This window comes from Littorina saxatilis, linkage group LG4, assembly GCF_037325665.1.
Source record: "Littorina saxatilis isolate snail1 linkage group LG4, US_GU_Lsax_2.0, whole genome shotgun sequence".
Taxonomy (NCBI): Eukaryota; Metazoa; Mollusca; class Gastropoda; order Littorinimorpha; family Littorinidae; genus Littorina; species Littorina saxatilis.
In genome coordinates, this window is record NC_090248.1 from 4800634 (window position 1) to 4814787 (window position 14154).

The following is a 14154-nucleotide window of genomic DNA, read 5'->3' on the forward strand; positions in this document are numbered from 1 at the left end:
ACACACACACACACACGCACACGCACAAGGCAAGAAGGAGGAGATAGGTTGAGTCAGTGAAGATACTAAGCAAAAGTAAACTCATGCTCAAATAGTCGTACAATTTGTTAGAGTATAATTAACATGTGAAATCAATGACAGCAAAAAAGTTGTACTCACCAACATTTTGGTCAGCTGTGATAATTGTACACCACAAAGACACGAGTAACAGGATTTCTCTGGAATGCATGGTTATCTCACATTTCTACTATTTAAAAAGAATACAAAAACAAATATACGGTAAATCAAAAAACCCAGATTTAACAGGTCCACCTATTCACTGCACCGCTCTGTGCTACATATATTTGTCAAGACCACTGAGTAGACCACCTCTACGGATCTGCCTTCGCGCCCGACAAGGATGTTAAAGACAGGACTATGGAGCTGTTTGTAACAACATTTGGGTGAGAAGATCAATCAACAAAAGTAGCGGCGTTAGTGTGGAGTGGCTTTTTGCGACACAAGCAAAGCTTTTACACAATGGCGACGACAAAAGCGTGTTTTTATTACTTTAAACTCTTTCCACTTGTCAGTGTGCAGACAAACACTCCAAACAAACCCAAGCAGGCGAATTGCCAGCCACAGTCAAAAGGTTTTAGTGTGTCGTGTTGAGCACATAATTCTTCAAGAAATGCTTGCATATCGGGAGCTCATGTCAGGTGCACAGGAGCGTTACGTGTATTCTTTATGCGCAAGTCCCATGGTCTGGTCTACACTTTCTTGGGGAAGGTGGAAGGAGGGGTAAAAGAAGGGGGTGAGGGTGGAAGGGGTGGGTGAGGGTGGGGGTCCGTGTTTTGGGGTTGTGGTAACTATAATTCATGACATATTAAAACACAGAACAGATTATAAGGAAAATGTGATCCAGTATTTAAAAGTACCATTCTTGCATGCTTCATGCTTGCGCCAATTATCATACTTAATGAAATCCATGAGCTTACTTTAACATAGACTCATTGACATACCAACAGAGGTTTAGTGCATGCAGATACACAGCTGGCACCATGACTGCATGAATAGCATACTGTCATTTAAATCAGCACATAGTTAATAGTGGGTTTTTTCTCTCTAGAAGACCCCAATACCCCCAGCCCCTTCCGGCCTCCCCTGCACCACTCTTCTGCCAACCTTCAAAACTAAAACAGTTTACTTCCTGGTTTTGAATTATTGTCATGTATGTCACGCTTGCAGGGCGGTTTGCTCCATTCAGCTCTCATTGTATCAATGCAGTTAGTTTGAATACTTGCATTCACGACCTGATATCATTCAAAGGGTTTGATATAACACTCCCCTTTCCACCAGTGCTTTCTCAACACCGATACGGTTTTCGTCAAGTAAAGAGGAACGATTTAAATTTTTTATACTGATATTCATCTTGTTGACGTCCTAGTCTCTTTAATTTCAGCTAGATGTTTCTGTTCTTTCCATTTAACCGTTAACCTGCATCCTTATACAATGAAACAGTGTTTGTTCGTTATCACTTTCTCTCTCTCTCTCTCTCTCTCTCTCTCTCTCTCTCTTTCTCTTTCTCTCTCTCTCTCTCTCTCTCGTTCTTACTTTCATTTTATTATAATCATGTAGCAGTAGTTTTCTTTACTTGCTTATTCTTTAGTAATTTTAGACTAGTCCCTCTTTAGGGCGAGGGCCAGATGTAAAAAAGCAGATCACTGCTTACTCTATTACCCTCGTTAAATAAAGAATTGTCATTGTTCTTGTTCTCTCTCTCTCTCTCTCTCTCTCTCTCTCTCTCTCTCTCTCTCTCTCTCTCTCTCTCTCTCTCTCTCTCTCTCTCACCGCTTCGGCCAACTCATAATCTTCACTCAGCTCTTTTCACCCCAGCAGATTATGTGTTTTCTTTATTTCTTCAATGTTAAAATGTAAGTAGATCGTTAGCTAAACGTGAGTTCGACTTTTATACCGCAGAATATTTCAATCGTTTTGGTAAAGAAAGTAGTCTCCGAGTTAACGATAAATATGCAGATGGCCTCTATAAATTAATCAATTGTACTCTGAGATCAAAGACAATGACCAATGACAGGTAAGATCGAGACTCGGTTGTGATGGATTATCCATATGGTTGTGATGGATTATCCAGAATAATCACCTCCTCAGCTAACAGAGACAAAGAGGCAGGTCATGGGATAATGTTGGTTACATTCTTCGCCAAACAGCCCCGCAAGAGTACGATTAAACAACTCAACTCAACTCAACTCAACTCAAATTGATTAATCCATATGGAAATTATATTGTAATAATACTCATTTCCAATCAAAAGAATAAGAATGCATAATAAAAAAATTTAAAAAAAATAAAAACATCATAAGAAAATAAGTGAGTATGGTTATTATGAGTATGATCACAGTCTCACTAACGCAAACAGTCATCCGTCAAGTCTGCCAACACACAACTCACTCACACAACAGCAACAGCAACAGCAATACAATTTAACAAAAACCATAATTCCAATAACAAAAAGACGTCCAAGAGTCCACCTCCACATCCACGCACACCCAAGGTATACAAAGCACCACATGTCGACTAGAACACCGCACATTTGAACTACGGTAATACAGTTACTAAAAATACATACATTACAGATAACCCAGCAACAGAGTACAGTAATAATTATGACAGAGAAACATGATAGAGGCCTCTAACATGTGATTGGTTGAAAGTATGGATAGCTCTGGGAACAAAAGAATTGCGGAAACGTGACGTTCTAGCAAACATGTGGTCGAACAATTAGAATAGTGTTAGAATAGAGTATCCTAGTCTTTGAAACTCGAGAGTTAACTGACGTGTGATAGAATCATTTATTTTTTGGAACGCCATAGCAGCCTATCCGTGCCCGATGTTTGAGCGTTTCAGAAAAGTAGATGGTTTGTACACACTACTTACTGTCATTACACAGCTCTCCGGTGTATCCTGGCTCACAGCCTGCGGTACAGCTGCCTGTCGTTGTGTTGTACGGTTGTCCCCCTTTACACTGACCACAACTCTCACTGCAGTTCTGTCCATAGGTGTCATCACAAGCTGCATGTGTGCACATTTCAAAAAGTAAATCAAAGACGACAGATTACATTTCCAAGGAGGGTCGTACAAGGTGTTCTCATAAACTGACAATCATTTACAATCTCTTTATTTTAACAATACATATGTCAACGATTGAGGAGAAATATAGGCCTATAGATAAGCATTTGACAAGAAGCACGGTGTTTTCGAACAAACAAACTCCACATCAGCATATCGGTTGTAACAAACTGTAGGTAGTTTATCAAACAGAACAAAATATCATCGACTATGCAGAATCAACCTATACACTTCTCATTGAAAAAGTCATGAATTCCGAATCCAATTTCCAGAATTTAGGGAGATAAAATGCTAACCAACTGTCAGAAATATGTTGCACAATCAGAACGTTGGCGCTGCGAGCTGCGAGACACGGCCTCATTGTGTTCTTGTGTGGGATATAATTATATATATAACGACATGCAATTGCTATTTTGGGACTGCTTATTGTTATCTAAGAATAATACAAACTTACTTTCGTTACACAGCGGGGGGTAGAATCCCGGGTGACAGCGAGGACAGTGTCCAGTGACGGGGTGACACTGTTGTCGGTCGTCACACTGACCACAGGACAGAGAGCAGCGGGACGGACCGTACTGACCACCTGGACACTCTGAAAATCATCGTATTATTACTATGGACAACAATAACGATCATAAGGTTAAATATAACGCTGACTGAAGAGAAGAAGACAGCTACACAGGGCTTTCGAAGGAACATGACGACTCATAGCAAAGTGCTGTGCGTACTGTGTTCATTGCGGCAAATATCTCGAACCTGAAAGCTGCGTAGTCAGTGGTATTGAGAAGTGCATGCAATAATTTACTTCATGTAACAAAAGCCAAATTCTTGAAATAAGTGTCCTTACATTATCAGTTCCCCACTACGCTATATACACGTGTACAGAGGACCATTTAATCACCTACATGTACTAACTTTTTCTGACTACCATTCAAACATACCTTCATTACACGTGTACAGAGGACCATTCAATCACCTACATGTACTAACTTTTTCTGACTACCATTCGAACATACCTTCATTGCACGTGTCGCCCTTTTTCCCAGGTGGACACTCGTCACAGTGACCGGTGGTCTTGTCACACGGTGTGTTGTTGTAACACGTCCCTGGACACATGATGCAGGTAGGGGCAGACCCGTAGTACCCGTCGACACAGTCTGCAACAGGTTTTGGATTGGATGATGTTGACAAGGACATTCTACCTCTAAAACAACGTTACAGTACACACAGGTTGATGCCTATGTAAACTTATCTGACTGGAAAGACAACTCTTGTTTTCTGGTGGGAATCAATCCGAGAAAGTAAGTGAACCTAACCTTATCTTTTTTCTGCATCTCTGTCCGAGTCTGTCTGCCTTTCTCTCTCTGTCTCTCCGTCTGTCTCTCTGTCTGACTCTCTCTGTCTCTTTCTGTCCCAGAATCTGTTCCCCTCCTATCCCTCGTGTAGACTTGTATAAGTCAAGTTTAGCCTTCTCAGGAGCGTCCACACCCCTACCCCTCCGAAATGCCTTTTCTGTGAAAACGTTTAGGCACCAGGTCCATTCCCGCTTGATGGGTAAATAGAACACTTTTCACGTCTGATAGTTTAGTGCTCTTTTTATATTTAGTCAAGTTTTGACTAAATATTTTAACATCGAGGGGGAATCGAAACGAGGGTCGTGGTGTATGTGCGTGTGTGTGTGTGTCTGTGTGTGTGTGTGTGTGTGTGTGTGTAGAGCGATTCAGACTAAACTACTGGACCGATCTTTATGAAATTTGACATGAGAGTTCCTGGGTACGAAATCCCCGAACGTTTTTTTCATTTTTTTGATAAATGTCTTTGATGACGTCATATCCGGCTTTTCGTGAAAGTTGAGGCGGCACTGTCACGCCCTCATTTTTCAACCAAATTGGTTGAAATTTTGGTCAAGTAATCTTCGACGAAGCCCGGACTTCGGTATTGCATTTCAGCTTGGTGGCTTAAAAATTAATTAATGACTTTGGTCATTAAAAATCTGAAAATTGTAAAAAAACATAAAAATGTATAAAACGATCCAAATTTACGTTTATCTTATTCTCCATCATTTGCTGATTCCAAAAACATATAAATATGTTATATTCGGATTAAAAACAAGCTCTGAAAATTAAATATATAAAAATTATTATCAAAATTAAATTGTCGAAATCAATTTAAAAACACTTTCATCTTATTCCTTGTCGGTTCCTGATTCCAAAAACATATAGATATGATATGTTTGGATTAAAAACACGCTCAGAAAGTTAAAACAAAGAGAGGTACAGAAAAGCGTGCTATCCTTCTTAGCGCAACTACTACCCCGCTCTTCTTGTCAATTTCACTGCCTTTGCCATGAGCGGTGGACTGACGATGCTACGAGTATACGGTCTTGCTGAAAAAGGGCATTGCGTTCAGTTTCATTCTGTGAGTTCGACAGCTACTTGACTAAATATTGTATTTTCGCCTTACGCGACTTGTTACATTTAGTCAAGTTTTGACTAAATGTTTTAACATAGAGGGGGAATCGAGACGTGGGTCATTGTGTATGTGTGTGTGTCTGTCTGTCTGTGCGTGTGTGTGTGTAGAGCGATTCAGACTAAACTACTGGACCGATCTTTATGAAATTTGACATGAGAGTTTCTGGGAATGATATCCCCGGATATTTTTGTTTCATTTTTTCGATAAATGTCTTTGATGACGTCATATCCGGCTTTTTGTAAAAGTTGAGGCGGCACTGTCACACCCTCATTTTTCAATCAAATTGATTGAAATTTTGGCCAAGCAATCTTCGACAAAGGCCGGAATTTGGTATTGCATTTCAGCTTGGAGGCTTAAAAACTAATTAATGACTTTGGTCATTAAACATCTGAAATTTGTAATTAAATTTTTTTTTATAAAATGATCCAAAATTACGTTCATCTTATTTTTCATTATTTTCTGATTCCAAAACATATAAACATGTTATATTTGGATTAAAAGGAAGCTCTGAAAATTAAAAATATAAAAATTATGATTAAAATTAAATTTTTGAAATCGCTTTAAAAACAATTTCACCGTATTCCTTGTCGGTTCCTGATTCCAAAAACATATAGATATGATATGTTTGGATTAAAAACACACTCAGAAAGTTAAAACGAAGAGAGGTACAGAAAAGCGTGCTATGCAACACAGCGCAACAACTACTGCACTAAACAGGCTCGTCACTTTCACTAGCGGCGGACTACGTTCAGTTTCATTCTGTGAGTTCCACAGCTTGACTAAATGTAGTAATTTCGCCTTACGCGACTTGTTACTATATTTTACATCAGGTACGTCTTTAAAAAACTATAACTTTTTTACATTTAGTCAAGTTTTGACTAAATGTTTTACCATAGAGGTGGAATCGAGACGAGGGTCGTGGTGTATGTGTGTGTGTGAGTGTGTGTGTGTGTGTGTGTGTGTGTGTGTGTGTGTGTGTGTGTGTGTGTGTGTGTGTGTGTGTGTGTGTGTGTGTGTGTCTGTGCGTGTGTGTGTGTGTGTGTGTGTGTGTGTGTGTGTGTGTAGAGCGATTAGAGAGTAAACTACTGGACCGATCTTTATGAAATTTTACATGAGAGTTCCTGGGTATGATATCCCCAGATGTTTTTTTCATTTTTTCGATACATGTCTTTGATGACGTCATATCCGTCGTTTTGTAAAAGTTGAGGCGGCACTGTCACACCCTCATTTTTCAATAAAAATTGATTGAAAGTTTGGCCAAGCAATCTTCAACGAAGGCCGGACTTTGGTATTGCATTTCAGCTTGGAGGCTTAAAAATTAATTCATGACTTTGGTCATTAAAAATCTGAAATTTGTAATTAACATAATTATTTTATAAAACGATCAAAATTTACGTTCTTCTTATTCTTCATCATTTTCTGATTAAAAAAAAAATTAATGACTTTGGTCATTAAAAATCTGAACAAATGTAATTAAATTTTTTTTTTATAAAATGATCCAAAATTACTTTTATTTTATTCTTTATCATGTTCTGATTCAAAAAACATATAAATATGTTATAGTCGGATTAAAAACAAGCTCTGAAAATTAAAAATATAAAAATTATGATTAAAATTAAAATTTCGAAATCGATTTAAAAAGTCGGGTATGACGTCATCAAGGACATTTATGAACAAGAAGGGCAAAGCCCATACGACTCACATGCTTTACACATTTTTCCTACCAAAATACATGTGACCTTGACCCAAGGTCAAGGTCATCCAAGGTCATGCAACACAAAGCTGTTAATTCAAGACATAGGAAGTACAATGGTGCTTATTGGCTCTTTCTACCTTGAGATATGGTCACTTTTAGTGGTTCACTACCTTATTTTGGTCACATTTCATAAGGGTCAAAGTGACCTTGACCTTGATCGTATGTGACCAAATGTGTCTCATGATGAAAGCATAACATGTGCCCCACATAATTTTTAAGTTTGAAACAGTTATCTTTCATAGTTCAGGGTCAAGGTCACTTCAAAATATGTATACAATCCAACTTTGAAGAGCTCCTGTGACCTTGACCTTGAAGCAAGGTAAACCAAACTGGTATCAAAAGATGGGGCTTACTTTGCCCTATATCTCATATATAGGTGAGGTATTGAATCTCAAAAACTTCAGAGAAAATGGGAAAAATGTGAAAAATAGCTGTTTTTTAGGCAACATTTATGGTCCCTGCGACCTTGACCTTGAAGCAAGGTCAAGATGCTATGTATGTTTTTTGGGGCCTTGTCATCATACACCATCTTGCCAAATTTGGTACTGATAGACTGAATAGTGTCCAAGAAATATCCAACGTTAAAGTTTTCCGGACGTCCGGACGGATGTCCGGACGGACGGACGGACGGACGACTCGGGTGAGTACATAGACTCACTTTTGCTTCGCATGTGAGTCAAAAAATGGAAAAAAAACGTCTGGGGATATCAAACTCAAGACTCTTATGTAAAGTTTCATGAAGATCGGTCCAGTAGTTTTCTCTGAATCGCTCTACACACACACACACACACACACACACACACACACATACACCACGACCCTCGTTTCGATTCCCCGTCTATGTTAAAACATTTAGTCAAAACTTGACTAAATGTAAAAAGGACTGATAGAGCCTGGATAATGTTTTTCTTGATTTGTCTAAATTCTGCTCATGATTATCACAGGTGAAGCAAATGGCATGATAGAAGTAAATACAAATGTTCAGTCTTAGTTGCAGTGCTGCAAAGCAAGCAAAACTGCATAAATCAATCTTCGTTCTTATCAAAACACCCAGAAAGCTCCGTCACCGAACACATTACTGAAAAGCGTACGAACGGAAACAAGTTGATGAAAGTAGTACGAACGGACACATTTTGTCGTCAAAATCAGTACGAACGGACAAACAACTGTTTTTTGCAAATTCAATTCATCTTATGGTTTACATAGGTCCAATATCACACGCATTCGTACATTGTGCTATCTGACAACCATTGGAACACACATAACTTGTAGTGGGGGCCTGTTTCGCTCTGATCTAACGAATATGAACGGAAACGCTGTTCGTGCGAACGGAAACATGCACTTTTGTACGAACGGAAACATGGTGTATGAACGGAATCTGCATGTTTTCAAAAGACAAGTGATTGTACAAAAGCCATGGGTTTCTATAAACTTCTGTTCAAGCGAAATGTCGTAACAGGCAATGGTTTTGGTGATCATGTGCAAATCAGGGGTCAGATTCGATAACAGAGCGAGAAAAACAAGAAAATGTTAAAAAAAATCAGGCATATTTGCCACGATCGGCCCGCGTGTGTTATCATGAGGATTACTAGCACCTTGGTACTTATCGTACACATAGCCCAACCAGTTCGCTACCTTATTCTTTCAATATCACAAAAGTGCGCTGCCCACACGACTTACCACCACGTGTTTTTCCCATGCAAGTGCCGAAAATGAGGCTGTATGAACGGAAACATCCTGCGGATAAACGGAAACATCCGGTGTATGAACGGAATCAGTTGACACACCGTGGTGTTGTGAAGATATCAAGTGACGATATGATAACAATGGATAATAGCATTTTAAATTTTAAATAAGCTCCTGCGGTTACAAATCTACTTTTTCATCTCAAGGAGAGACCCAAAATATCACTTTCAAAGGCTAAATTTCAAAAGCATCTGCGAGGCAAGATCACACAGACACATTGTTAGACACACACAGCGGTATACATTCACAAAATAAAATGTATACAATAAAGAAACAAAAACTGATTGGAATTCAATAATGTAACTTGTTTAATCAAGTGAAAGCACATTAACAAAGTCTAGAAACGCATGAACACACTCACATATCTATTGACAAACAGAAAATGAAAATCACTGGTAACAGTCCACGGAGACGCATATATATGTCATGGAATTATTTCGGAGGGAAATGTTCATCTACCATCGATGCAGAAAGGGCAAGTAAATTGTTCAGTCAAGGCACACTAGAACGAGAAAAAATGTGTTGTATTTGATTGATCTGCTGTTGGGAGATGCAATGAATACTTTCATCATCATTGGCATAGCGTCTCGTGAGATGCTATGAATACTTTCATCATCATTGACATTGCGTCTAGTGAGATGATATGAATACTTTCATCATCATTGGCATAGCGTCTAGTGAGATGCTATGAATACTTTCACCATCATTGGCATAGCATCTCGTGAGATGCTATGGATACTTTCACCATCATTGGCATAGTGTCTAGTGAGATGCTATGGATACTTTCACCATCATTGGCATAGCGTCTAGTGAGATGCTATGAATACTTTCACCATCATTGGCATAGCGTCTCGTGATATGATATGCATACTTTTACCATCACCATCATTGGCATAGCGTCTCGTGAGATGATATGAATACTTTTACCATCATCATCATTGGCATAGCGTCTAGTGAGATGCTATGGATACTTTCACCATCATTGGCATAGCGTCTCGTGAGATGCTATGAATACTTTCACCATCACCATCATTGGCATAGCGTCCCGTGAGATGACGCTGGATGCGCCTTGTGTCAGTGTGTGGATGCGCTGCAGCGCCTTACGTGACTAAAGACCCCATCCTCGCATCACAGTCTGCTGCAGACAGGACATGTGAAGCTGGAGGGCTGGCAGAACGGGGAAAGCAGGAGTTCGTTTTTTGCGGTCCCTTGGTTCAAACAATGTTATTCAGAAAATTATAGATAACAATGCCGCATACAATCAAATTAATAGATGGAGCACAACAAGCTAAGCTTATACACGTGCTCTTAAAAGCAAAATAATATTTGATTAGGCAGACGATACGGAGATCTGTAGAAGGGGAAAGGAAGGAGAATAAAAAATTTTAAAAATAACAAGCGAAATACATCCATAAAAGCAACAACATCAAGACAGTATAAGACTAACAACATACAAGTTAACACACGCATGCGGTCCATTTTCTCTGCAACTTTTTGGTGCCTGCTCTTGTCAGCCTGTTTTATGCCCTTTAATCCTTTGATATTACACAGGCAAGAGGATAACAGTACCCAATATTGACGGACTGTGAGGTGATATCTTCTGCTATGGTCTGTTGAGACAGTGATATCAAAATTGAGACCGGAGGTCGAGATTTTGATATCACTGTCGAAACAGACCGATAGCAGAAGATATCATCACACAGTCAGTCAATGTTAGATATATTGCTAATTCTCTGGACATTTTGTATTTACTGTAAAGAAATTACAAAAGTATTTGTCTCAGTTTTGGCTGTGCCATACCCCTCCCTCTGATTATCATTTCTTTTTGTTCACTCTTTTCTTGTACTTTTCAGTATTTTGAGATGCTTTTCCTTTCAAAAAGTCTTTCGTCACTTGCTCAACTAAATGTTGGGATAATTACATTTTCATATATGTTTGTTTGTTTTTAAATGTAGGTGTTTTTGTTTTTGAAGTGGGGAAGCAATAAAGAGATCGACGGAAATGTCGTCGATATCACTTTTGCACTGAGCTCAGTTTTGCCCAATTGACCAATGGAAATCCACGTAACATATGAAATAGCAATATTACCCAATCTTGACGGACTGTGTGATGATATCTTCTGCTATAGTCTGTTGAGACAGTGATATCAAAATCGAGACCGGAGGTCGAGATTTTAATATCACTGTCGAAACAGACCAATAGCAGAAGATATCATCACACAGTCAGTCAATGTTAGATATATTGCTAATTCTCTGGACATGTTGTATTTACTGTAAAGAAATTACAAAAGTATTTGTCTCAGTTTTGGCTGTTCCATATCCCTCCCTCTGATTATTATTTCTTTTTGTTCACTCTTTTCTTGTAATTTTCAGTATTTCCTAATGTCTTTTCTTTCAAAAAGTCTTTAGTCACTTGCTCAACTAAATTCTGGGATCATTACATTTTCATATATATTTGTTTGTTTTTAAATGTAGGTGTTTTTGTTTTTGAAGTGGGGAAGCAATAAAGAGGTCGTCGATATCAAAACTGATACCGACGGAAATGTCGTCGATATCACTTTTGCACTGAGCTCAGTTTTGCCCAATTGACCAATGGAAATCCTCGTAACATATGAAATAGCAATATATTAAGAAATATGAATGAAACTGTACAGTGAAAATATCAACAGCTAGACGTAGTATCAAAGCGTTGTTCTGATTGGGAAACTGTTTACTATACTATATCTCTTTAGGAATCATAACATGCAACACAAATGTCATAATAAAATACAAAATACAAGCGGAGCTATATAACAGCCGTGTATTATGCGATGTGGTATAGCTAGGTATGGATCTGCTGCAATGTCTCGGTCTCCTGTCAGAGATAATGGCAGACACTTACAGTGGAATTCATGTTGGATTAGTGTTCTCTATGCTGCCTGGGTGCATCAGTTATCACATCTGTAGTGAGCCAAGTGAGCTGAGTATTACTTGCTTATGATCTCAAATCACAGCCTCGTAGAATCGGTCTTCCCAACCTTGCAGACTGCAATGAATGCTGAGCAAAGGTCTTGAGGTTTCCATGTTCAGCGTTGAGGAGCATTGGCATACACGCTCATCTCTCGGACGCGCTTCTGTACCACTTCGTAACAGTAGCGGTACTGCGTCTGCGGACACAAACACGTTTTTTTTTTATTAAACAAACCTATAAAATGGCAATATAATAGTCCAAATACTATAATGACACTAATATAACAATTTCATGGGTAACATTTTATATTTGTCAGGTCGGACAATATCCATCAAAACAGAGGTAAAAAAACAAGACAAGTATCAAGATATTTAAATTGATACTTTCAAAGTCTAATAGGACCGTTACAGCTAGCCTAGCAGTAGTAGGAGTAAGACAAGAATCACGCCAGGAAATGGCAAGCAATTCCGCAAACCCCTTTAAAAACACAACGAATGTGAAGCGAATTGGCCGTGGGTTTAGAAACAGACAAACACAGAGAAGGGACCACTGTGGGATAAATGGCAAACATAAAAATATAAACAGGAAGACATCGTAAATGTATGGAAAGGTTTTGTTGGGGGAAACACACGTACCTAAAGTGTGGATGGTTACCTAAGAGGCGGCACTGGGTGTAGTGCCTTTCTAGTGCACTTGCACTACAACAGCACTGGGTGCAGTACTCGCTCCGGCATCGAAGAATTTTGCACTAAAAAATGCACAAAATTTGACCTATTTCGTCGCCTATAGAGGACGGAAAGAATGTCATTTTCAACATTGTTATGACATTCTTTCCGTCAAAAAAGTCAATTTAACGGTGTTAAATGAAGCGACCATCCACACAATTAGGTTGCCATCCAGAGTTTAGGTTGCCATCCACGTGTGGATGGTTGCCTTATGGTGATTTAGGCAACCAAACCTGTGGAAACGGGGGTACACACACACACACACACACACACACACACACACACACACACACACACACACAAGCTAGCTGTATACTTACAGCAGACGACAGAGCCTTTGGTGTGACGCTCTGCACGTGTCTGACAGTCATGTACACGTCAACCTCACGGTCATACGTCATACGGTTGATGATGTCACACAGGGCACAGAACAGTCCGCTTTTCTCAACTCCATCACTGCACAGCAACGTTCGTTTCAAATTATTTCAGTAAAAAGGCACACTTGTTTGACTGTTTCCTACACCATCAACATTGAAAGCACCCAACAGATTGCGCAATGAAAATGCATGTGCCTATGTCAAAAATCGAGGTTTATCTTTGTCCTGGATTCAGAAATGCACACAAAAAAACAAAATACAAAACAACAAAACAACAACAACAACAACAACAACAACAACACCAACAACAGCAACAACCAACATAACAATTTAACAGAAGGCAACGTTACGCATTTGTCTGCTAGTTTAACACCGCCATGGGCAAACAGCAACAAACAAACAAACTATACCCCCCCCCCCCCCTCTTCTCCCAAGTCCTTTTCCCCTCCTAAACAAACAATAACAACAACGACAACGAACGCACGCAACAACAACAACAAAGCACACAACAACAACAACAACAACAACAACAACAACAACACACGCAACAACAACAACAACAAACAGCATGGGCGAGATAACGGAAGGTACAATTTCGCATTTGTCTGCTAGTTTAAATAGCATATAACAAATAGACAACCCCCAGCCCCCCTCCCCCCAGTCCTCTTCCCATCTGAAGCAACAACAACGCACGCAACGGCAGCAGCAGCAAAAACAACAACAATTACATCAACAACAACAACGCAACAACAACATCAACAACAACTAGTCTATACACCTGAAACGATGATAAAACATCAAGTATTAAAAACAAATTGTCCGACCTGCACTGCACCAGCAGGCGGTCGGTGTTGATGTTCTGCAAGGTGACCAGGGTGTCAATCAGATGCAGGATGTCGGAGGTGCTTCCCCCCACCTTCCCTGTCCACCCCTTGTAGTGCAGCAGTTCCACCGCTCGGGCAGTTTTTACTCCCTGGTCAGATAAGGAAATACACATTAGTCA

At 39.4% G+C, this 14154-nt stretch overlaps 1 protein-coding gene across 1 annotated transcript in view; it reads right to left on the minus strand.

Annotated features, from left to right (window-relative positions):
• Positions 1–9384: 9384 nt before the first annotated feature.
• The window catches only part of LOC138963810 (receptor-type tyrosine-protein phosphatase epsilon-like), a 67296-nt gene continuing 62526 nt past the window's right edge, over positions 9385–14154 (minus strand). The window contains exons 23-25 of the mRNA XM_070335662.1: positions 13976–14124; positions 13095–13230; positions 9385–12245 (exon numbers count right to left, since the gene is read on the minus strand). Coding sequence (XP_070191763.1) covers positions 12165–12245; positions 13095–13230; positions 13976–14124 — 366 coding nt within the window. The 3' untranslated portion in view covers positions 9385–12164. The remainder of the gene's footprint in view (positions 12246–13094; positions 13231–13975; positions 14125–14154) is intronic.